Here is a 26,033-nt window from a genome sequence, read left to right on the forward strand (position 1 = left end):
TTTCAGTAGCCTTGAACATTTAAAAAAAAAAATATAGATAAAGAAACCCAGTCCTATCTTATCAGAGACCTGGAGAAGTTTAACTCTGTCAGAGCAAAGAGGATTAACCAAGTCCTTACAGCTCTTGTATTGTTTCCATCTTGATTAGCAGTCATATTCCTCACAGCTTGTGTTGTACTCCCAAAACCAAGAGAAGGAACTGTCCCTTACTGGGTGCATTAATTTTAACCATGAAGCACAACTCCAGCAGCTCCATCCAGCTTCCACTGGAGGTGTTCTGCCCCAGGGCAATGCAGACACAATGGCCAAAAAAAAGATATAGGTTTTCTGCCAAAAAAAAAAAAAAAAAAAAAAAAAAAAAAAAAAAAAAAAAAAAAAAAAAAAAACAAACCCAAAAAAAAAAAAAAAAAAAAAAAACCAAAAAACTGGAATTATTGTGCAAGTAGGGAAAAGGATGCTCTTTTCAGAGGAAAATGTAATGGTCTTGGCCTAACTCAAACCTACTTCCTGCTGCTGAGACTTCATATAATCCCACCCCACTAAGTGCTTTCTTCATGTGCTTCTGCTCAAGGGGGTAAAAAACACAATTTCCCCAAAGCAACTCACTGAAAGTCTCTAGAAACAAAAAAAAGAGTTTGGTCTCAACTCAGCTTATCGCTGGTTTATGGTTGAATCCAGCATTTCTTCTGGGGTTAATTCCCACTCCCCTCTTTGCCTCTGGAAGAAAACTAAGAAGGGTTGAGTCTGTTTGGAAAGAAGTGTGATATCCTTAAGAACACAGCCTTGGGCTTTGAAGAAAGAAGGCAGCTGAGGATGCTTTCACCTGCAGTGCTGAAGCAGGTTTGTGAGGGAACATTTGGTGTGAACAGCCCGTAAATAACAGAGGATGAGCAGATATGCTGAGATAAAACCACTCAGGCTGTGTTCCCAAGTGCACTTTGCATGCTGACATTGCTGATTTGCATTTTTGTGAAAGCTGGGAGCTTATAAATGCGCTACAACATCCAGCTTTTGGGTATCAGCTGCCAGAGTGCAACAGAATCCCCAGAGTCAGGTACCTTGTCCTTCTATTTATAGTCCAGAGAGAGACACTTCCCAAGGGCAAGTGGAAACTCCCACCTGGGAGCAGAGAGCAGGAAACATCAAATGAGGGGTGCATCAGATCACTTTGTGCCATTGTTATATTTTCTGAAAAATCCTCTTTGCCCAGGATTTTCTCCTGGGAAGCTGAGAAGCTTCAGCTTCTCCTGTGTTTGCTACTCTAAAATGTAGCCTGGAGATTGTTTATCCAAACATGTGAATTGTTTTAACTTCATGACCAATCGCCATCAGCTGTGTGTTGGACTTTGAAGAGTCAGTCAGGAATTTTTATTATTCATTCTTGTTAAGCCTTCTGTCTATTCTTTAGTATAGTTTTAGTATAGTATTCTTTTAATACAATATCATAAAATAATATATCAGTCTTCTAAGAGCATAGAGTCAAATTCTCATCTCTCACCTCATCCTGGGGACCCCAGCAAACTCAACAACTTTTCAGAGCCAGTGCAGGTGTTTCCATCAGCTCAGGATCCCAGGCCCACGTTGGGGTTTGGGGATCTGTCAGAGCACTTTGAAGGATTGGAGCAATAATAATTTCTGTTTAACACTGTGGGTGTCAAGGTTGTGTCTGATGTTATTTTTTGTCTCTGCTGATCTGGGTGGTGGAGAAACAGCCAGAAAAGGGAAGACACTCTCCAAGCTCATCCAGGTGAGAGTCCAACCATCTCTCTCTACCTTGGACCATGCCCTCCTCCCAGGAGGTGACAGGCTGAGGCACTGGGGGTGGCTTCCTCACATTCCTGGTGAAAATGGGCTGCAGAGCAAAATAAACCACACAGAACAGAGCAAGAGGCTGAACTGTGTTCCCTGTGCTCAAAGACAGGAATTTCACTTCTGTTTTCAGCTCCTAGAATTTGTTCTGGTTTTTAAACTAGCAACCACTTCAGGTGAAAAGCCTGAGCAGAAGTGGGAAGAGCAGCCAGTGCATCATCATGAATTTGCTGTTCAATCCCTGATTGAGAGGTTATCAATTGAATTTGGCAACCTGTGCCCTCTGCAGTGTCTTATTTTGCCTACACAGGATTTTCTTTGACTGCAGGCAAGTGGCTGTAGGGCACAGCTTGATAACTCCATTTACCTGTACTTTCACCAAAACATGATCAGAAAATGTAATTATTTCAGGCCTAAATTTGAAGATTAATTTCCCTCCACACTCCATATTGCACTTGATTTGTGCAAGGGTGGGGAGAATCACCTTCACAAAGAGCAATATTCCATGTGAAGGAATGAAGAGTAGAAAGAGCAAGTTAGCAGATTGCCACATAATGATCTCCCCAGTACCAAATGTATGGGATAATGACAGTTCTATTGCCAAGAAATAAAGAAATTCAAATTGGTTCTCAAAGCTCTATGGCTAAAGTGGGATATTATCATAAAATCATCAGGTCTGTATGAGAACAAGGAGTTTAACCTTTCAGGCATGGCTAATATGTGCACAGGACAATGAGTTTAGAAATTCACATCCCTTGTTTATTTCTATGAAATGGTAATATGTTTATTTCTCTTAGCACAATAAAAATCAGTAGCAATCCGGAATTTGGCTGGAAAACACCTAATTTGAGTGATATTGCAACACTTTAAAATCTTGGCATTATTCAAACACACAGAGGCTCCTGTGGTGACCTAAATACTGTCAGTGGAAGGTGTCTGTGCAGCACTTTAAGGAAACCCACTCTGGCTGTAACCTACCTGGCTCAGGTGACACCTGCAGAAGTGCACAGCAAACCCAGGGCAGGTGCTCAGGTTCCTCAAGGCTCCACGGCTGTGTTATCACTCCTGTTGTTACCTGAGCTCCTGAGATTAATCCCAGGCTGTAGCAAAGCTTCCCAAATTCTGTATGGAAACCCACAAGAGTGGGAATGAACAAAGGTGCCAGTCCAGATGCTGCAAGGAGCAAACAAGTTTTGTTTCAGCATATTCAGGTATGCAGTAAGAAAAAAAACCCCAATTTTGAAGTTATGACACTCCTAAACTTACTTTCTCCTTAAAACTTTTGTTTCAGCATGGCTCACATCACTGGACTATATCCTGACATAAGGCAGAATTGCTGATGTCCTCAAATTCCACTGCCATAGGAGAAAAAGTGGAGTAAAAAAAAATCAGCAAACCCTGAGGACTGCATTGGATTGGACTCTGTGCACCCCACAGATCTGAGCTCCTGTGGTTCTGTTTAATTGGATCTTTTTCAAGCCATCACTTTGGCAGCACTCAATAACCTCCATGCTGGTCTTTTATTATCTCTAGCAAATAAATGACTGAAGGATTAGACTGGATGGTCAATATTTGTGACCTTTGCTGTGCCCTTTGTCAGTCTGTGCAGAAATGGGGTGACTTTTCCCCGACTGCTCCAATCTGGGATGCCCAGAGCCACTCACTCTGATCCTCGCCATGGGGAACAGCTCTGTGTTCTTGCTGTGGTGCTTAATCCATTTATTGCTGTCTTAAAATCGCCTTTATATACAAAATTACTGATATATTTGTGTAACGCCAGAGGGGATCCCGCATTTTCAGGCTGCTGCCCACTGACCACACTCCTGCTATTCAGCAGTTTCTCCTTTCCAAACACTTTTTTTTCCTTTCTCCAAGCGTCCGTCCCCATTTTTGCAGTGCCACCAAGCGGATGGTTCCTCCGTCAGCATTTGAATCTGCCAAGTTGTAACTTAAAAACAAACACAGAACTCTCCAGTAGCTGAGAATTGTGTTAAACGCAATTCACCCAGCAAACCGCGGGGTGGGTGCGGTGCGGGTAGGGCAGGGAATAAAGGGCTGTTAATAAAAATCACTTTAATTATGTGTTTATGGTCCTTTCAGACGTGGTTGGGTTCCTCAGGAGGTGGCACCACGCGGGTGTTCAGGTGTGGACACAGATCTTGCGGGCTCCTCGGTTCAGGAGAGACGTGGAGCTCCTGCAGCGGGTGCAGGAGAGGCCGACAGCGGGACTGGAGCATCTCCCTGCCCAGGAAAGGCTGAGGGTGCAGGGCTGGACCCCTCCAGAGGGACCCGATCCCTGTCTGTCCCTGCCTGCACAAAGGGCTCAGTGACAGAGCAGGCTCTGCTCCAGGGGCCCAGCAATGGCACCAGAGCAACGAGCAGGAGCTGATGCCCTCAAGTTGCACCTGAACGTGAGGAAGAACTTCCCTGTGCAGTGACTGAGCCCTGAGCAGAGACCAGAGAGGGTGTGGAGCCTCCCTCACTGGGCACAATGCTGTGCTCTGGGACGTCCCTGCTGCAGCAGGGAGATGGGACCAAATGAGCCACTGTGTCCCTTCCAGCTCTCTCCGTTCTGGGATTCTGTGCGTGGTGGGAGCGCTCATCACTGTCCCTGAGTCCCGGTGGCACTGAGGGCTTTGCAGAGCCCCGATCACAGACGTCCCTCAGCCACAGGCGACCCCCGCTGCCATCTTAGCGCCCCCGCACCCCGCGGGACGCCAAGGGCAAGCCACGCCCCCGCGCCCTCAGAGGCTTCACCTCCCTCACTCCTCCAGCCAATGAGCGGCAAAAATGGGCGGGGAAAATCCCAAAGCAGCCAATGGAAATGAAGAGTGACCATGGGGCGACCAATAAGCATCCCGCTCTGGGGTTCCGGCGCTGTCAATCACCTGCCGCACTGAAGCCAATGGGAGCCGGGCATCCGCGCTGGCCAATGAGCGTTGGCGGGTGAGATTTGAAAGCGAGGCGGGGCGGCGCGCGGAGGGAGCTGTGCAGCGCGCGGGGCCGGGGCAGGTAATGGCGGGCCCGGGGGGACCGGGGGTCCCGCGGCGGGGCTTGGGAGCCTGGAGGGGCTTTGAGGGGTCGGAGGGGCCGTGACTCCCCGGCAGTGTGCTCCGTAAGAGTCCCGGCGTGGGGCTGGGCTGGCAGCGGTGCTTCTTCGCTGAGTTGCGGTGGGAGCAGCCGGAGGCGCTGGCGCGGATGGGGCTGAGGGGACGGTCCTGGGCTCGCCCCGCACGGCCGGGGCTGGGCTGGGCCCCGGGGCCCGGCTCGGAACCGTTGAGTTTTACTCAGTCTCCACCCGCTTGTATTTGTTTTGGTTCAGAGCAAATTTGGGAGAGGATTTTTAAAGGCGTTTTTGTAGGAAAACAGGTTCAACCGGCCCCTGCTTTTAACCGGTCCGGGAGAAACTACTTTTTTGAAGAAAAGTAGGGAAAAAAAAGTTTATTAAACAATAAAACTCTTTGCTGCTCTAAAAGAGATGACAAACTGAGAAAAGCCCCCTGCCCGGGTTGCAGCTGAGCTCACTCAGTCTTTGCTCAGTTTGTTCAGTGCTGGCAATGTCGCAGGCCAGGCCCGGTGGGTGCCGCTGCTCCCCTGCGTGTTCAGTCCAGAGCAGGTTTCAAGAAGTCTAAAGAAAAGGGAAAAAACTACAGTCTGGGGAACTTTCTTGCTTCAGCTAGCTAAAGTAACTAAAAGCAAAAGAGAGCTCTGTCCCGCTGTCTGTCCATCCGCAGACAACACAGTCAGCAGCAGGAATGCAGAGGAGGAGTGCAGAGTATGAAAACAAACTTCACACTATTTCTCTCCCCCCCTTTCACTCTCTGCAACACGTCTTAAAAGTGCAAAACTTATTATTCAGCATAAAACAGAACGAGACAATTGGGGATAAAGGCATCATATAGTCAACACAGGACACCGCTTTAAAAATAGCAATACTTGCTCTTCCTGCTCTGTTTTCTCATTGTTCATCCTAAAATGTTTTCACGTTCAGGTTGCTCTTTGGTTCTTATTGTTGGTCAAGAGTGTCTGTTTTCCTTTGTTGTTATTTATGGAAATAAATTATCAGTTTTAAGTTTTGGTTAGTGTACGTTAGCCAGTCACAAATCCTTTGTCACAAGGATTCTGTTCACAGTCCTTTGTCACAAGGAGTCACAAACCCTCTGTTCCTTTCTTGCTCATGGTCATGTCCTGCTCTGTTTTCTCACTATTCAGCCTAAAAGAGCCCCTAAATGTTTTCATGCTCACATTGCTGTTTTGTTCTTATTGGTCAAAACTGTCTCTTTTCCTCTGCTGCTATTTATCAAAATTAATGATCACCTTTAATTTTTGGTACTATATGTTAGCCAGTCACACATCCTTTGTGTAAGCCCTCTGTCCCTTTCTTGCTAAGAGTCTTTACTTGAGTTTATGTCAATTTAAATACCAATTCATCTTCTAGGCTCCTGTTTGGGCAAGATACTCCTCGGGAACAGTAACCTGGGAAGAAGAGCAGACAGGTATTTTTGTTTTGAACTCATCTTTGGGATATTGAGCATGACATCCATTTTTAATGAGCCCACAGAAATCACTGGTAACCTTGCTGTTCTTAAAGGGTAAATTTAGGAACTTTGTCCTGAAAAAGGATGAATGTAGAGACTAAATTGCAGCTTTGAGGAATATTTATCATCCACTGGGCTCAAAAGGCTGCTGCTTCTAGGACACAGATAGTAGAGATGTATTCCCACTGTTTTCTTTATGGCTTTCTGTAATGCCATGGAATTACTAACAATTCTGTCATGAGTGACTCTGTGATTACTAGCAGGATCAGTTCAAATATGATTATTGGAGATGCTCATTAATTAACCTCCCTTAATCACTTATATGTAAAGCAGGGCAGATATGACCTATCAACTGCAGTGGGGGTTTTTTGCACTCATCATTAACTGGCATTTTTAATCAGTTTCTGAAAAGTGGAATGCAAGATGCAGGGTGAAGCCCAAGATATTCACAATTCAGGTGGTGCTGGTGTGGAGCAGCTCTTCCAGGATTGTGTGGAGGACATCCAGCCCCTGATTTGGGTTTTGATTTTTTTATTCCCCTTTAGTCTTTAATTTCCACTGAATGTTTTTCTCTCCTGAAAAAAAAGGAGCACAATGCACTGATTTTGGTTTCTGTCCAAGCAATTTTGGTTTCTGTTCTAAGCAATTCCAGGGAGTTGTGCAGGTGCTGTTGGTGCTGTGCAAGATTCTCCCTCCATGAACACTTCCATGGAGTGGGGACCAGGGAGCTGCCACTGATGGCATCTGAACAGGCTTGGGCTGAATTCCTTCTTCCAACAGCTCAGCTTCTCTCCTTGACTGCTTTTCCCATAAATAAATCCACTTTATTTCTGCATTATTTCTATTTTGATGCTTTTTTTCCTCTAACATTTGAGTTTTCCAGCTGGGCTGCTGGTTGAGTTTTTGGCTTTTGGTGGCACACAGATGGGGAGGAGATGGACTTTAAGAAATCCTGTATAACCACTGTCAAGGCTTTTCAGTTCACTGAGGTTCCAGAGCATGCTGTCCTGAAATGGAGAGCCTCAGTAAATGACTCAATTGCCAATGAATTAATAACTGTTGGGTGTTTAGTTTTGTTGCAGACATCTTTATGGAAAATCCTTTCCTTAGGATTTTTCCTCCTGAGAAGCTGAAAGGCCTCAGGAACAAAATGTAAACATTGATTATCTGCTGCTGTGGGATGCAACAGGTGCATCTGGGATTGGCCTCATGTGGTTGTTTCTAATTAATGGCCAATCACAGCCCATCTGGCTTGGACTCTCTGTCCAAGACAGAAGCTTTTGTTATGATTATTTCAGATTCTATTCTTAGCCAGTCTTCTGATGAAACCTTTTCTTCTATTCTTTTAGTATAGTTTTAATATAATATATATAATAAAATTATAAATCAGCCTTCTGAAACATGGAGTCTCAGATCCTCGTCTCTTCCCTCATCCTCAGAGCCCTGTGAACACCAGCACATAGTGTAGCTCTGTCACCCTTTCTGTAAAAGCTTACTTTACTGCTTACTGTGAAGCTGTTTTCTGTAAGTGGTGGGAGATGAGATGTGTCATGGCTGAGGTGGAAAACCCTTGACAAGCCAGGTTTCAGTGGGGGTGCAGGGGATAACAGAATCCCAGAATGGTTTGGGTAGGAAGGGACATTAAAGCCCATCTTGTTCTCCATGGGCAGGGACACCTCCCACTATCCCAGGTACTCCAAACCCCATCCAACCTGGCCTTGAACACTTCCAGGGATGGGGCAGCTACAGCAGCATCTCTGGGCACCCTGTGCCAGGGCCTCACCACCCTCACAAAGAAGAATTTCTTCCCAATATCCCACCTAACCCTGCCCTTTGTCTATTTACATCCATTCCCCTTGTCCTGTCATTCCAAACCCTCTGCACCTCTCCTGGAGCCCCTTTAGGTACTGTTAGCACAGCAAGTGCAAACCAGCTGACAATTGGCTTAAGGCTTCCTCAAGTTAAAAAAGATGGGAAAAATTCTGCTTGAAATAACTACTCTTTATTGCAGTTACATCCTGGAAACATCCTGGTTCTGATGGCAAAATTCCTTGCTATCAGATAGGTCTAATCTAAATGGAATGTTGCTTCCAAGTATTGTCCTACAGCTCTGTCATTTACTTGCTCATCTCCTTAATATGGAAAACAGCTGTGGAGAAAGCAGCCCAGCCAATCCCAGCCATGGGGGCAGTGTCCCCTCCTATTTCTGTGCCACACTGGGTGACACTCAACACCCAAACTGGTCCCTGGAATGAATAAAAATCATGAGAAATTGCTGAAAGAGTCATTGCTGAAATTGTCATTTGAGTTTTTCTGGTCATGTACAGAAATAAAGAATTCAGGGCTTTGCTCATAACATTAACAAAAATGGAAAACAAATCATGACAGTGTTTTGCTTGTTGTCTAAGGTCATCAGGATGGCTGCTACTTCCCAGTTTGCCAGTAGATACAAGAAGGATTTGAGTACAGAAGCCCTCAGGACCAAGCTTGCCCGCAGGAAATCCATCCTCCAGAAGGAGAACAGGCACAAGCTCTTCGAAAAGGGCCGGCAGCTGGGGCTGGCAGATGTCAATGTTCAGCTCCCCAAGGACAGGGGAATTTCTGAGCTCAAGGAAACCAGGGACTTGTGCTCTCAAGAGAGCAGCAATGGGAAACAGAGTAAGTAAAGAATTGCTATAGATTTTTTTTTTACGTGTTAAAAATTGTAAGTAGGTTTAGTAGCGTTATCACAGAAACCTAATAACAGTCAACATTTCAATTTGACAAAAAAGTTGAAGATTTAAAACCCTATCAGCCTTTCCAAGTGTTAAAATCAAGACAATAAAATCTTAATACAGCTGTACCTTTGTGGTGTGAATGAAGCTTTGCTCTGGTTTGTCTGCAGCAGCTAAAGGAAGAATGCATTTTGTTATTAATATTCAACAGAGGTGCATTTATGATTGCTTTGTCCTTTAAGATGAGAAAAACTCCAGTCTAAAATACCATCTGATACACATGCCTGTCATGTACTTAAAGTGTGCTTAGCAATGGGCAATTTTATATTATATATAAAATTATTAATGGATAAATGCATTATATGATTGCATTTTGAAAATAGCTAGTTTTGGACAACTTCTTTTCCTCCCAGAAAACAGAGCCTGCATATATGCTGAATTCTGCCCCCTGGATGCTTGTGGTCTAAGAAATTAAGTTAATATTTAAAAATGTTAACAAGTTATTGGAGGATAGTAATAGGAGTTCAGTCTGTATGTAATATTATCAAATAGGAAATTTAATAAGTTTGTCTTGATTATCTTTAATAAATTTCAACTTTAAGTGGATATTAATTTTTCAGGTAGACATAATTCAAATTTGGCAACATCTTAATGTTTTATTCTTTCATGTAACTTCTGCCTCATTTATTCTCATTTATTGGTATCTAAAGCTGAGTTTTCAATGACGTTGCAAGTGTTTGAATAGAGAAACTGGTACAAATAAACCAAATAAGAAGATGAGGTGTTAATTTTCACACCAGTAACCTTGCAAGCCTGTGAAATGGGAGTGAGTTTCTAGTAATCCTCAGGTGCATATTTGGGGAATTCTATTTGTAAGCTGAAATTTACCATTGAATTCCCTTTTAGTGGGAAGGGTTAAAACTCGCTAGAGATTCCAGTCAGTTCCTCTTCTACCTTAGCAAAGTTTATTGGAAATTTCTGACTTCTTCTTGGCTCCGAAACCATCTTTATGATTTCCTCACCCATCTTTCCTGCATGTGTGCTGCAGGGGTAGCCCCAAGTGCAGGCACCAGGAGGATGAACGAGCGCAGGGAGATGCTGCAGCGCTACAAGGAGGAGAAGGAGCTTCGCAAACTGCAGGAGCAGAGGGAGAGAGCCAAGAAAGGGGTGTTCAAGGTTGGGCTCTACAGACCAGCTGCACCTGGGTTCCTTGCTGCTGAGGAACCTGCAGTGGCAAAGCCAAGAGAGAAGGTAACAATGAGAAAATATTTCATATCTCAATGAATTGCTTCTGTGTACGCCATTTAAATTGATGTTTTTGTACAAGATGTGTGTGTTATTTCAAATAAACTGCTTATTTTGCAAATGCTTTATTAATGTTATGATCGGGGAGTAATATGGCTCGTTCTCTTTTCTAAACAAAGCTGGAAATAGTACTAATGATATGTGGATTTTTGTGTTTGTGATTATGTTCAGTTCAAAAATTGGAATGATTCATCCACAAATGAAAGAGCTGTGTTATTTTGGAACCAGTAACTTGTTCATATTTAGTCAAAGCTTTCACACTTGATGCATTTTGCACAGACATGTTGTTTTTCACATTTATGCTTCTTGCTCAGTCTCAGTGACAAAGGGAAAAAGGAGTTAATAAACTCTCATTTCCTTGGGGATGTTTTCAGGCAGCTCCTGCTTTCTCTGGAAGGATTACTCGGTCAAAAGCCAAGCTCCAAGAAGGGAAAACCATGATACCAACTGCACCTAAGTCCTCTACGGTTTGTTTTTTATGTATCTATAACTTCAGTGAATAAATTTAGAGAAAGGGATGAAATTTCAGACTCAGGGTAGTATCTTTACAAGTTTGATTAGATCAGTACAAGCAGAAAAGAGCACAGGTTTTCTGGATCTGTTTGTCAGTCAGGTTTTTCAAGATATTTAAACTGTTGCTTAAATATTTTTGTTCACTCTTTTTCTGACAGTTTATTAACTAGTTGGATAATGCACAATAACATATCCCTAAACCAATCTATTTTAAGTTATCCTTAATGTCTCTCTACTTTTTAAAGCCCCCTGTGCCAAATTATTTGACTTTTTTCTTCACTATAATCTAGGGTAGATAGATGAGGAAAGAAATTGGGCTGCTGATTTTCTGGAAATCTGATATTCACAAAAAAACTTGGTGTTTTTCTCCTAGGTCAGTGCCCATGGGCAGAGTGTACACTCTACACAGGCAGGACATAAACAGATGAGTGCAGCCAAAGTGGCTGAAAAGGAGAAAGGTATGGAAATACAGCTGAACCTGAAAGTTGGGTATTTTTGGGGAGAAAGACCCACAGCACATTTTTGGGTGTAGGAAGGAAGGAGGAGGTTTTAAGATGGCCATTTCTACCAAGGGCAGCAGCTGGTGAATTATCAAGTGTGTGGCTCCAGGGCTCACAGGAGCTTGTTGCCTCCATAGGCTGGGGAAATGGAATGCAGGGCTCTGACAGTCCTGGTTACTGATTATTGCCCCTGGGAGAGGGAAAAGAAACAGGTCAGTAGGCAAATTGCACAACTGCCAGATGTCTCAGCTCCTGGAGCTGACAGAGGTTTGCCTCAGGAAGAATATCACAGGTAGTGTCTCATTCTGTGCCACAATTACAGGTATTTCTTAAGAAAACAGCAGTTAAAAATAAACAACCTGTGCCACCTTTAAGAGATTTGAATGCCTTGGATCAGAAACTCTTCTTCATAGCTCAGTGAGATCCTTAAGTGGATACAACCAAGTCATGTGGAATGTTGATGTTAATGCAAGATATTCAGTAATTCAGAGTGAAATGACTTTCACATCATTAATCTAATCAAGTCAGCAAGCTGCAGACCTTTAATTTCAGTAGTGCCCTTGGTGAATACTGAAAAGATGTATTATTAGTATTTGATACAACAGTTAAAATGTTTAATTCTTGCAAAATGGTCATCCATTGATTATTTCTTTCTAAAATTGATTATTTCTTTTGTACTGAATCAAGAATATGCATTATATGTACTTAAACTTCCCTGCCCATGGCAGGGAGGTTGGAATGAGGTGATCCTTAAGGTCCCTTCCAACCCAAACCATTCTGTGATTCTTTGAAACACCAATATAAAAATGTTTGGGAAGTGAATGTTTGATAAATCCAATGTTTATTTATTTACCCAGTGATTTTTTTGGCCCAACTTTTCATTCTAGCTTGTATAGAATCACAGCTTGACAATAAAGACAGGAATAGCATGAACAGTTACCAAGTGGGGATTTCAGACAGGCAGGGAATGGAATAAAGAGCTCCCATGAAATTTGTCTGTGCAGGAAAGTGCTGTCATTTTAAAAGCCTGTTAGAAACAGTGCTAAAATACAAAGATGAAAATGATGATGATGATGGGTGATACAGTGCATGAACTTGTCATGTTTTATAAAATATTTCAGAGCAAATTAGTCTTAAGAGTACTTTGTTAGATTGCATTAAATTCTAACCTTGGAAATCTTTCATATAATGGCCAGGGCATCACTTTGTTACACCAATGGTTTGCTTTAGCTTCCAGCTGTGCCAATAACCATGGCAAAGATATTGATCTAAAAAACTTCATCTGTAAAACAGGGAGGGCCTTGACTCTGCTTGCAGGGAGCAGTGGGGAGCATTCCTTATTAATGTTATGATAAAGGAGTTTGTGCATGGCATCAAACACACAGATGGAGCTGTGCAGGAAAAGCACCTCCAGTCAGGATCCCTCAGTGCCTTGCCTGCATGCCAGGGCCTGGCTGTGCCCTGAACTGACCCAGCCCTGCTCATTCTGACAAACCCATGCAACTGATAACTGCTGGTGCATTCCTGATTGCTATAAAATGGAAACTTTGTTATTACTTGAGTGCAGCTCCTCATTAAACTTGGAATCTCTGGGTTAATCTCTCTTGCAGTGTTGCAGCCTGCAGCCCAGCCAGCCCCAAGTGTGAGAGTCACCAGAGCAGCTGCTGCTGCAGCCAGGCAGGTGCTGAAACCAACTGCTGCTGCTGCTGGTAAGTGAGGCAGAGCTGTGAAGCTCAGCTGTACCTTAGACTGCATTTAAATCTTGCCAAATTATCATCTAAGAAAAGGCCTGAGTGCTGCATCACCCAGACTCTTGTCTGGAGCTCTACATCAACATGTTGAAACCAACACTTCCCACAAAGCCCATCAGTGTGGAGCATCCATGTCCACATGGTAATTACAGACTCAGAGAACAAAGCCAGCACTGGTACAGATTGGCACTTTGGCTGTTTATGGCCATAAAATTATTAAATGTGTGAGCAGGAGCATCTCTGGAAGAGATGAGAGCCTTTGTTCTTCAGGTGAGGAATTTCTCTCTGTCTGGGTTTGCCTGTTTACTGGAATTCAGTTCACCAACAGAATTCCTAAGCCATATTGAAATTAAAAATCTAAATTCAAATTGGCTTGACACTCTCTCTCCAACCTTTTAAGAAATAAGGTGACTTTTATTTTTACTATATGGCAAGATGTAAAGATTGATGGCTTAATGAGTTTGTTTTCTTTGTGATACATCTGTTACTACACTGTTAAATCCTAGGCCAGGCTTTTTTTTTTGAATGAACTTTTGCAATGCTATTTCTTCCCTGTAGCCACCTCCCACCCAAGAAATAAAGCAGTCTATCCCTATCTTTAGCAACTGGATTTTTATGGCAGTGTTTTGGTGAAAGATTACATGAATCAGCTGCCTTTTTGACCTCTGGGAGTGTCTGTTTTTGTAGGTAACCAGTCACAGAGAAAGGCAGCAAACACAACAGGAAAGCAGAAGAAAGCAGTAAAACCTGAACCCATAAAGGTAGGTCATGTAATAGTTGAAATGGAAAAGCAGTAAAACTCATTTAAGAGCCAATAACTGTGTCATTGTAGCTGAAGTGCTCAAACATAAAAGCAGTAATTTCAGTAATAAGCTCGAATTTGGGAAGGACTTGTATGTATTTATAATGCCATATTTTAAAATTTAAGATCAAATTTAGTGCTCATGTAGAATCACAGAATGCTGTGACTTACAAGAGACCCACAAGGATCATCCCAATCCAACTCCTGGCCCCTCACAGGACAACCCCAAGAACCCCACCATGGATATGGACATGGCTGATGAATTATCTGATTACTAATCAGGATCTGGACAATGATTTAAAATAGACAAGAAGTTCTTGCATGACATATCTGATGTTTTAACTAGTCAAAAAAATAAAATTGCTTTGCTGGTTTGATCAAGCAGCTGTAAATTTTTGAAGTGTATTCTGAATGGATCCTTTTCCTGCTCAGGTAACAGTATGAGACTCTAGAAGCTGAGAAATAAACACATTTTAAAATTTAGGGTTTTAATAAAAACCTAAATTTTAGGTTTTGAACCACCAAAAAATAAGGCTGGAAATGCTGTTCTCTGCAAAGGAGAGCACTATTCTCTGCATGATTTACAGCTCAAGGCAATCATTGTGGCTCTTGGTGTCATCACTTCCAGAATTTTTTATGCATTTCTGTGCAACAGCTATCCCTGATTTTTTCCTCCTTTTGCTCCACTCTTCCCTCTCACACCTCCCATCTCCACCTTGTTCCTGTAACTGAGCTGTGCTCTGGAGTGTTTGAGATTGTGCAACCACACCCAAACAGGAGGTGAGAGCACTTTTCTCTGCCTTGGACAAGCACCTCTTCACAGGCAGGAGTCCCTGCCAGTTGCTAACCACAGGCAGCTCATTGGAAATGTTGGCTAAAAGCAAAATTCAAGGTTTATATTCCTAGCAGAGGTGACTGAAGTACAACAAGACTTTCAGTGGGTTGAAGATGCATATTTTCTTGAGAAACACCCAAAGTTTTTCTGGCTGGCTTGAGCTAACAATCTCAATTGGGTAGCTCAGAAATGTGTTCTGTGTGACCATCTGGTCACTCATCTCATAAGAATGTGAATTATTGTTTAATTTTTTTCTCCTCTTTTAATGACATTCTGTGGTGCTAACTGCACTTGGGTTGCATTCCTCAGCTATCAGCCTATTCCAGTTTGCATTCAGTCTTTGGATTGGAGTATGTGCATAAACTATGGTTATTCAACAGTGCCAGTTGGGTTTGGAGCCAGTAATTCTGCTCTTGAGGGTTTTATCACCTTAAAGCTTTTATTTCTAGCAGAGGGAGCAAGCATTTGTCAATTTTAATTATTGTTTTGGTTGGTAAGGTGTTCTGCTTTAGCCCCTGGAGTGGATTGCTGCATTCTTTGCAGTGAAGTGTTACTTCTGTCTCTAGAATTATTTGCAGGTGTCAGAAAATGATTGGACTTGTTGGTAACTCATCACTTGTGTCCAGGTGTGCTGGTTTAGGAGCTGATTTACCTTAAGCTGTTCCCTTCCTGGTGGCTGTCAGACACTCCTGTTATAATTCAGCCCATGCCTATTGCAAACACATGATTTGATGATTTGTCTATCTATGCTGTTACAGATAATTTCTTCTGAACATGAAGTGGAGACAAATGCTGGAGTGGAACCAGAGCTGAAAAGTTCTGTTGCTGATTCCAAGCACTCAATGCCAGTAGAACTTCAGCAAGAACAAACCTCAGTGGAAAACACCAATTTTTCTCCAAGGAGACCCAGAACACGCTCCTTTGCTCCTCAAAACTTTGTGTTTCAGCCTCTGAGTGGATTGGCAACCTACACTGTGACACCCATGTCTCCTTCAAGGGCAAATGCTTTTTTGACACCCAGCGCTGTCTGGAATTTTTCAAAATCTCCCATGTAAGTCTTCCTTCTAATGGGGCCTAAAATGCAAGTGAACCTCTGTGGGGATACCAAAAATCATTTTTCTGTAGAAAAAGATTCACTCTTTAACAAAGTGTTGTGGTGTTGTAACACCTGATCTTTATGGTTTCTATCATTGTTTAAATATGGACTTAACACAACAGCAGAAATGGGTGAATTTATATGGATATAATAATGGATATGGATATAATCAATATAATATAACAGATAGGGATATAATCCATTATTCTGTCCATGCTTGAGTAGCAGCTGTCAAAGACTCTGCCCTGTATCCATCTGCACTGATTTATTTATTTATTTAGTGTTCTGTGGAGGTTTGCCTTCTAAACTCTGCATTTCTGTGAAATTCGCCCATATTTGATGTCACTTTCTCACTGTGTCTTAACTAAATGTACTTTTGTTTCCAGCAAAATATTTGAAAAATCCAGTGAAACTAAAGCACAAAAGTCTAATTTAAAAAGTCAGCCTTCACCTTCTGTTAAAGGCATTCAAGAACAGCAAATGAGCACAAGTTTGGAAGGAGGAGGTAGGAAGTTCACATTTAGTTTATGCTGATGCTTTTAATTATCACCAGATTGTGAACAAATTCCTTTCATACTTTTCAGCAGGTGAATCAGAGGAGAGAACTTCCACTCAGAGATCAAACAGCACAACTCCTGTCTCAACAGCACTTGCAGTGAAGTCAGATGATACAAGAGAGCAGGAGCATGATGTGCCCTATTTCAGGTTTGGCTTCACTTGTTTCACTTCCCTGATGTCCATTTGAAAATTCTTAATAAGAAAAATGAGACTTCTTCTAAAGATCAGCTTAATTTAATGCTGATTGGTGTCTGTCAGCTCTTACCCGAGTAGGCAGATATTCCTGCATTCTTTTTTATACCTTAAGGTACAAAAGGTAACTTTTGTACCTGTTTGCCTTGCACCTAAGTGCAAGGAAAGTAAAATTCTGGAGACTAACACCTTTTCCTAAGGATCATGAGCTTGAAAGCAGTAGAAAAAAAATTGCACCTCAGCCACTCAGCAAAATAAAACAATCCAATCTTCAGCTCAGAGGCTGTGGATTCTCTGAGAGCAAAAGGATATTATCATTAACAGGCACCACAAGTCAGGAAATTCTCCAAATCCTTATTTTTTCTCTATCCTTGTATTTTCAGAAACATTCTTCGGGCTGAGACAGAGAGGCTGCTGTCCCAGTGCCTGCAGTGGGAAGGAAACCTTGAGCTGGACATCCCAGAGGATGGTAAGAGTGAGCTGCAGTGGGCACCAGAAGGGTTCTGGGAGCTGAATGGGACAGAGAGAAGGACATGTATGTGCTGTTTGCAAAATAGCAAAAAATAATCTGCAAAGCTGTGCTAGAGAAAGTTTAGAGTTGGATCTGCCTCAAGATGCAAAATCTCCTATTCCTAAAATTTGTGTAGCACTTGCAGTGATGGTGATTGATAAAGTGAACAAAGTGCACATCAAAATAGTTGTTCTATTGCCAGTCAGTATTTAAATGTAGGAACTTTAACCAAGCTGGTTTTTAAAAATAAGATTAGTTTTTAATGTGGAATATGTGCCCTTATCTGGGAAAATACAGATGACTCCAGCAATGCTTATCTTTAACACTTGAGAGAGAATTTTTTTTTTTTTTTTGTAAGAAGCAACTTCAGAGCATTTAATTGGGCAGGAAAGCTCCATCTGAATTGAATTGCAGGTTTGCAATAGGTGGGACAACAAATTCCAGGCTCCTCAAACACTTATTTATCCAAGATATCTGTGTTTTTCTTCTTCTTGCTGCCAGCTAAAGACCTGATTCGCTCCACAGTTGGTCAGACAAGGCTGCTCATAGGAGAAAGGTTCAAACAGTTTGAAGGACTGGTTGATAATTGTGAATTTAAACGAGGTGAAAAAGAAACAACATGTACAGACCTGGATGGATTTTGGGATATGGTTAATTTTCAGGTATGTACTTGCTTGTTAACTTAGTAGGATAAAATTGATGGAGTTATTTATGAACCAAGTATTGATTTTTTTTTTAATATTCAGGTTTTATTTTTTATCTTTAATGTAAAAAATGCAGGTTTTTGTTTTAACACTTGGTGACAGTGAATTGTTCCAGTTGAGATACTATGAGTTATAATTAATTTACCAGTTCTGTGTTGTTTTTGGGCTGTGTGCCTTGTCTGTCTCTGGAATAATTATGTTGGGCCAAATTTTATTCTGTTTTGGAGTGAGGATACAGTCACAATGTCTACCTCCCAGTTGTTGGAGAATCCCTGAAGCTCACCTGAAAAGTAGGGGTCCCATTCTTCAGTATGAGAATAATGCAGAAATTACAATAACTCTATTTAGGGCTCGGCTTAGGTGGTAGAAAACCTTAATCTCTTTTCCTCTGTTGATGCTTTCTTTAGTTTCACAATGAAATATAATCTGAATTACCAAAAGAGCTCTCAACAAAGGAGTTTGTAAGTAATTAAATTAAATGCAGAGATGGACTTGTTATGGTCCTAGTCACAGGTTTGGTCCTAGTCACAGATTTTGACTTCTTTGCAGAAAGTATAAAAGTTTGATCTGCTTCTTCAGAAGTATTTGAGAGCTGTTTCCTGCAGGATGGAAGACTGCTTGTTTGAATAAAGGTTATTTTACAGTGTATTCTTTTGCTTTCCTTAAATGTGACCAACAGATTGAAGATGTGAATAAAAAATTTGATAATTTGGTGAAGCTCCAAGGCAATGACTGGCAGCCACTTGATGTCCCAAGCAAAGCAGTTGTCAAGGTATGAATAGCCCCTAAAGCACATCTTGCATGGCTTCTTTAGATAGATTGAATATTAAGTGAAATTCCTCTCAGGGATTTTCTCCCTTCTCCCTCACCTCTCTTGTATTATTTGGTGGGTTTAGTCCCAGTTGCCTCTTTTGGCTGCTAAGATTAGAACTAAGAATTAACAATGTATTTTTGGAGTCATTGGGTTCTATGCTAGTAAGACAAAGCTCTTAAATTTAGGATGTAAACTTACTCTTCAGATGTAAAACAATTTATCTGGGCCACTGACATAACTGGGAAGTAAACCACCCAGGAATTTGGGAGTGAGTGCCAGTTTGGAGCAGGGAGTGCTCCATTGTAATGGTGTCCCATTAAGCCAGCACCATGGGTGGCTTTAAACTGCTGCTTCTCTAAGCACAAATGGAACTGACACTCTCCAAAATAAGTTAGTGCTTATTGCAAAATAAGCTGTAATGTGAGTTGTTTTATCTCCTCTTTGGTTTGAAATATAGAATTGCTTCTGAATATAAATTGTATTTGCATTGCCTAAACTCTTAAGTTCCTTGAGACTGCTTAACTAATTATAAAATTGAGGTGAAGATGGATAAGAAATTCCAGGCATGGGAAAACAGAGGGAATGTGGTCTGTGGGAGCTGCCCATAAATGCCAGAACTCTTCAGGTGGTACAAAACAAAACTTCCCTTGGAAAACTGAATGCCACGAGAGGCTTCACTGACTGCCTGGAGTCTGTCCTGTGGTTACACTGTGTCCCTGCCACTAGGAGTCCCTGCATCCCAGTGCTTCCAAAATCTTACTGAATTTATCAGGAAAAAAAGTTACATTGAGGATTTTTGAACTGCAGATTCATTTGAAAAAAAAAATATTGATGCTGTTAAGGTAACTCTGTGATGACAACTGGATGGCAGCCCAAGAAGTTCTGGGGATGGGCAGAGGCCTTGATGCATAAAATTGTAGAATTGTTGAGGTTGGAAAAGTCACCAAATTTAACCATTCCCCCAGCACTGGCAATGCCACCACCACTGTCCCCAAGTGCCACATCTCATGGCTTTTAAACCCCTCCAGGGATGGGGACTCCACCCTTCTCTGGGCAGCTGTGCTAGGGCTGGACAACCCTTCCAGTGAAAATACTTCTCCTGATATCCAATCCAAACCTCCTGTGGTACAAATTCATCCAATTCCTCTGCTCCTGTCCCTGGGAGCAGAGCCTGAATCCCCCCTGGCTGTCCCCTCCTGGCAGGAGCTGTGCAGAGCCACAAGGTCCCCTCTGAGCCTCCTTTTGCTCCTTGCTGTGTCTGTGGCAGCAGCCCCTGTGCAGAGGCTCATGTGCAGTTGCTCCTGTGCAGAATTGCAGGTGTGAGCCAGGTTTCTGTCGTTGCAGAAGAAGGCAGTGCCAGGTGCGGTGCCCAAGGCCAAGCTGGAAGCTGCTGCCAGAGCTGCTGCCCGGAGCCGCCTGGCCTCTGTCAAAGCAGCCATGAGGGACAGGATGAAGCAGGGGGGAGATGCTGAGAAGCTGCCAGAGACAGAAAAAGTGGTTTTTGAAGCAGGATTTTTCAGGATTGAAAGCCCTGTGAAAAACTTTTCAGGTAGGTGACAGTTAATTGTGATTTTTGTCATCTGAAAGGACCAAAGAGTTGAATCCATTTCACTGGGGAGAGGAATTGTGCTGTTTGTTCTGGCTGCAACTCCAGGACTGGACACACTGTTTCACCCAGTGCCTGATTACATCAGGGCTCCAAAGTGAACTGGGGTACATGAATGTGCTGATTTGAGTGGTTATGGCAGCATGAAATCCCTGCTTAGGCAGAGGTGAAATAGCTGGTTCATGTTTTCCCAGCATAAATTTAATAATGAAATTCTAATCTGAGCATGCCCAGATTCAGCTGATGAACCTCTTCAGCAAAGTCAATGCCAGCTCACATGCTCTAACTGCAGGACAGGAATTGGGATTTTTATTTTTTAATTAAACCTCTTGCAGCGCTGTCTTCAAATCTGCAAATAAAGTCCACTCATAATCTGTGCTCATGGTTAACAAGATTGTAACATAATCCAGTTTGCTGTAAAAGCTGTTTAATAGTTCAGGTTTTTTAACAGGTGCTCAAAATAGAACTTCATTTCCAGCATTATATCTTATTGACACCTATATGCAGCCAGTATTTCCAGTACTTCTGTTTCTCTCACATTTCTAGTACATAATTTGATTTTAAATTCCCTTTTTTGGGTGCAGATCTCTCTTCTCATGACAAAACTAACAATTTTTTTCATGTGCCCTTTTCTAAGTAGGGGGGAACTTCTGAAAAGCTTTGAGCAACACTGGATTTAAGCCAACTCCAGCAGAGACTCTGTTCTAAGCATCAGTTCTGAATCTGTGTCTTTTAAACTCTATTAAAATGGCCTGATTTGAGAGATGGAAGTTAAGAATTTCAATTTCTCTTTGCAAGTGTATGTAAGATTTCCATCTAATATTTGTATAAGATGATTCAGCAAGCAAAAAACAATTGTGTCTCTGGTTAGAATTGTAATGTGATCAGTTCATTTCAGTTTTTGGAAACTGCTGTAGGAATGAAATATGTATGAAATATTTATACATTTCCCAGGTTTGCTTCCAAGGACCCCTGGAAAACGGGCAAATCAAAGATCATCCATCAGATCTCTGCTTTCTTCTCCTCTCTGTAAGCCTGAGGATGCACCTGCAAAACAAACCCCATCAGCCCTCAACCTCCACCCAGCCCAGAGTCTGAAAATGGACCAACTTCCCACTGAGCAAACTCCCCCCCTGGATAAACTCCCTGAAAGTCTTGAACAAAGGTAGGAATGTTAAAGCAGCTTTTAATTAACCTTGTACAAATCATTTTAGAGCTGGAACTGAAAGACATGATGTTAAAACCCATTAAATGTTACCTTTCCATTTGGCAGTGATAAAGTTTGCAAAGTGCTTGTGACTTTTCCTTCCCTTAAGCAAATATTAAAGAGCTTTGCCCAAATGTAATTTTGCTGCTGGGGCAGAAGTTTGTTTGCCCAGGAAATTTGAGTTTGATGTAGCTCAGCAGTGCCAACCAAGGCAGCAAAACTGCAGAACAAATTGTAACATTAGTTGGACAAGTCAGAAGGTGATTGATGAAGATGATTGAGAAGGATTAAAATGTTTTGGTTTCCCTTCCAGCATTTCTGTGGCTGCAGAAGAAATGTGTCTGGCTGCTGGCACAGCAGAGGGAAATAAGGTAAGTCATGCATTGTTCATGGATGTGCTTTAAATACTTTGGTTTTACTAGCAAAGGAAAAATTCTTTTGATTACCCCAGCCCATTGGATTTCTGATCAAATCCTCACTTAGAAATCTTGTGTATTCCTCAGGGCAGTGCTTTTTACCTCTGGGTGGGCAAAGCTGGGGACTGCTGCAGTTTGGGGACCTTGTCTTGCTCTTCAGAGCTGTGTTTTGGAGGTCCTGGCTGCTCCAGGGGGACACTTGTCACTTGGACAAGCAATGTTCACCACCTCCTGCTTTCTGGTGGGGGTTTTTAAAATGCATTTAAAGTATAATAATGCATTATGTAATATAAGTAGTACAATAATAATGTAATATAATAATGCATTAAATGTATTTATGGACCCTGACTAAAAGCAACAGCACTCAGAGCATCCTCCACAGCAGAAGATTGGGCTCTTAATCTCCTTAATTAGTTAAAAGAGCTAATCCAAGTGTCAGAAATTCATATCCTGAAAAGTTTGAAGCCTTGGTGACATTGTTTGTGTTTGAGTAGCCTTAAAGAGCAGGAATGTGGCCTCTAGTTCAGGTGATGCTGTGCTACCAGGGAAAGTTGGTGCTTTGGAGTCAATCATCCTTTAGGAACTTTCATTGGAAATGGAGTCTTTAAATTTTATTTGTCACTGCTTGGATCTGTGCATGACTGCAGCAGTCATTTCCCCTCCCATCCCCCTACATATAATTTTTTTTTTAATCCTGATTACTAGTTTTTTATTATGGCTTTTACTACATCCTTTCTCTATTAAAATGAGTGTTGGTGATTTTCCTCTCTGGGGAAACCTTTCAGTGCTGCTCATGGGTTTTTCTGGAGGAAAAGTCACCAGATAACACTTGAAGTTCAAAACCTTCTTTCCTGTTGAAGAACTTCCCTTATCCTGTCAGAGGGATTTTTAGGCTTTAAAGGGTTTTTGGGATTTGAGTCACAGCCTTCACCCTGAGCCTGGGCCTGCCTGTGCCTTGCTCAGTGCTGGAGTTAAATCTTTCCTGAACTGCCCATAAAATCTGTAGGGGAGATGTGTGGACTTGGTCTGACATAACAAGGACATGGCTGGGAACAGAGAAAATCCCTGTTTTTCAGGTCCTGGGAGATTCTAGCAGTGAATCAAAAGCAGTGGATGGCATGGAAGAGATGGAACTATCTGCTGCAGAGCAGGGACAGGACATCACCATGTGCAGCCCAGAGAAGGAGACAAACCCTGCTCAGTCTGGAGAGCCACAGATCCATCAGCCAGGTGCTTCTCTCAGAGCTGCAGGGGTGCCATTGCTGGGGCCTCTGTTATCCTAAAAATTTATAATAATCTGAATATTACTCTTTGAAATCAGATTGATTTGTGGGTGCTGTTAGAAAAACCTCCCTTAGCTGATGTGACTTAAACACAAGTTGCACATGAGCAAACAGTGCCCCTGGATTTCTCTGTACAGTTTCTGAGGGACATGTGAAAGAGAAAGCCAATATAAAGAAATAAATACATTTTAGAGTTTGGATTTCTTCTTTTAATAAATACAGAAAGCATTACTGTGTTTTCAGCTTTGGCAGCATCAGACTAACTTTTTTTTTTTTTATTATATACTTATTTTTCAGATGTTTCCTGCAGTGATTTGACACTCATTGACAGAAATCCTTTTGATATGGTAAGTTGACCTTCAAGTTTATTTGACTAAGGCAAGCTGCACGTTGCAGGACTGTTCACCTTTGCTGCAGACTCAGTTGCTGCACAGAGAAAATTAAACTCTTAAAGATGTTATCAAGCCAATTGCTGTAACTTTAAATACAAACCACATTCCAGCTGTCTCCTTGCTGGGCTCACACTGGTGTTCCTTACTGCACATAAAGAGTGTAGGATGAATCAAGACATTTGTAGCAGGACCATGTCTGATTCTTGTCAGATTGAGCCTTTAAATTGTGTTTCTTACAAATTTCCTTGTAGATATTCATTAACAGCCTTTTTTTTCTTCCTGGAATTTTTTAAGTCTACCCCAAATCTTTTTTAATCACCTCAGCATTTAGAGCTGGAAGTAACATTCAGCAGGGAAAAGTAGATGTGCAAAAGCTTCCACATTTAATGCAATTAATAGAATTTGGGTGTAGGTTTTCTTGTGAAAAATCCTCTTTAAAATACAGATTACTGACTTGGTAAGGAGTGTCTTTCTTCAGCACAGACCATGTGTAATCACTTTTTATTTTATGCCTGGGAAATAAGCTTGTAAAACTGCTTTTGGGGAAAATCAGAGTCCTTTAGTGCTCTGTGGTTTAAGTGTTCCTCCAGCCCTGACTCCACTCTGCTCCTCCCACAGCCAGTGCTGGATGCTCAGCTCCCCTTCACTCCAGTCAAGACCAAAGCCCAGAAGTTTGCAGCAGCTGAAGTATTCAGTGACCTCATCGTGTTTTCTCCCATTGGTCCCTCTGGGGATCAATGAAAAGTGACTTCTATGCAAAATATGTAAATTGTATGAAGAGGAAGCCCACAGAGGGTGTCTGGGACACAATCTGCTACCCTGGAATGTGTTGAGAGAGGAAGAGTGGCCATGGTAGTGGATCTGATAAAGGGTTTGTATCATTTGATGGTGCAGCTGTGGTGCACCAAGCTCTGCTGTGCATCAGTAGTGGGCTGTGTTCTGGTGATCCCTGCTGTGTCCTCTGGCTGTAAATTCTCACTGCAACCTGAAGCATTTTTATGTTGGTATCATTTAATGTATCTCCTGTCTCCTCCAGGTTCTAAAACTGTTACCTTTGAGCTTTTCTACCCTGATATGACCTCATTGCTTGTTGTTATTACAAGGTGCCCACCCCACCAGCTGTGCCCGTGCCCTGTATGTGCTGGGATGGCACCTTTGGGGTGACAGCCAGCCTGGTCCCTCCCCAGAGCACTCTGCCATGCTCTGGGGGTACCTGTGCACCCCCAGGCTGCAGTGTCTGCTGTGTTCACACCTGCCTCAGCTCTGGCTCTGGCAGGGCTGGATGCATGCAGTTCTTCCCTGGGAAAGTTTTCCTGCTGTGTAAGAACCAGTGGATTTGTAATATGAGAAACTAACTCAGAACAAGGATTTCTAAGTCAGATAATACCTTTTCCTGGTGATGTATTGAAATAGGCATTGATATTATTTCCTTTAAGGATGCAGTTTTCTATTCAGTATCTTTATAGACCCATGTTTTCTACTTGTTTTTGACATGTTTATGCTCAGTCTCTTCTCTCATCTTGTTCGTTGTGCGTTCCCCATCCAGACTGTAACATATTTGTGCATAAGGAACATGCCAGTTCTGTAGACTGTGGATTTGAGGAGAAGCATTACAGCACCACCACTTGTTATATTTTTAACAAATACCTCACTGGGCTTCTTGTCCCAGTGACCTGAGTGTAACACACACATCCTTCCACCAGCCTTGATCCCAAACCAAGCTGAGATTTCAGTCCCTCAGCAGAAAGTGGCTGCCACTGCCAGGGTTTAAGTTTTAACCTGGAAGCTGTGTACTGATTACACTGAATAAAGAGGAAGCTGATGTGTGCTGGAATTCATTTTCTTCATTTCTAACTCCAGTTCTAGGGATCCTTTTAATCACTTTCCTGCTGAGGAATGGTTTGGGTTGGGAGGGAACTCAATGCCCATTGAATTCCAGCCCCTGCCATGGGCAGGGACATTCCACAGACCAGGTTGCTCCAAGCCCCATCCAACCTGGTCTGGAACACTTCCAGGGATTCAGGGGCAGCCACAGCTTCTCCATGCTGGTGGTAGCAGTGTGCTGCTCTAGACTGCTGCATCTGCTGGGAATTTTAAGGACTCTGCTTGTAACTTGGCACTCAAAGCATGAAAGGAGTCACTGTTATAAAACAGCATGAGCCACGTCAGAGAAAGCTTTGGAAACTTCAGTGGTGGCTGTTGCACTGTTGTTTTCCAGACAAGACTGCAGTGACTCACAGCAAAGGGAACATACTTCTCTTTTCTTTTTTTACCAGCCTGACTCACAGGATGAACTTGCCAATAAAGCTCCCCACCCTTGAAACTGCTCTTGACTCACACGGGGGTGATGAGTGGGGAGCAGCACAAGCCTCGTGACCCATTCATGGAGTATCCAGCACTTGTAGGGATGGGATCTCCCTGGGGTGGGAAATGTTCCTGGTTTAGGGCCCCAGATGGGCAGAAATGAAGGACAGGGATGGCTTCTCC

At 42.4% G+C, this 26,033-nt stretch overlaps 1 protein-coding gene across 1 annotated transcript; it reads left to right on the forward strand.

Annotated features, from left to right (window-relative positions):
* Positions 1-8,764: 8,764 nt before the first annotated feature.
* On the forward strand, positions 8,765-25,380 carry DLGAP5 (DLG associated protein 5). Its single transcript, XM_059474319.1, has 18 exons — positions 8,765-9,005; positions 10,110-10,312; positions 10,741-10,833; positions 11,253-11,337; positions 12,990-13,088; positions 13,818-13,891; positions 15,526-15,818; positions 16,250-16,368; positions 16,448-16,568; positions 16,997-17,082; positions 17,626-17,786; positions 18,508-18,600; positions 19,987-20,191; positions 21,203-21,413; positions 21,769-21,826; positions 22,948-23,101; positions 23,452-23,501; positions 24,165-25,380. The coding sequence occupies exons 1-18, from the start codon at positions 8,765-8,767 to the stop codon at positions 24,285-24,287; spliced, it is 2,469 nt and encodes an 822-aa protein (XP_059330302.1). The 3' UTR covers positions 24,288-25,380.
* The last annotated feature ends 653 nt before the right edge of the window (positions 25,381-26,033 follow it).

Source organism: Ammospiza nelsoni, chromosome 6 (genome assembly GCF_027579445.1).
Source record: "Ammospiza nelsoni isolate bAmmNel1 chromosome 6, bAmmNel1.pri, whole genome shotgun sequence".
Taxonomy (NCBI): Eukaryota; Metazoa; Chordata; class Aves; order Passeriformes; family Passerellidae; genus Ammospiza; species Ammospiza nelsoni.

Excerpts from the sequence above, each read along its gene's own strand:
- DLGAP5 (XM_059474319.1), top strand. The coding sequence starts at position 8,765 with ATGGCTGCTACTTCCCAGTTTGCCAGTAGATACAAGAAGGATTTGAGT. Across the intron at positions 10,313-10,740 it reads TGGCAAAGCCAAGAGAGAAG|GCAGCTCCTGCTTTCTCTGG; the intron begins GTAACAATGAGA and ends GGATGTTTTCAG. Across the intron at positions 17,787-18,507 it reads GGGATATGGTTAATTTTCAG|ATTGAAGATGTGAATAAAAA; the intron begins GTATGTACTTGC and ends TGTGACCAACAG.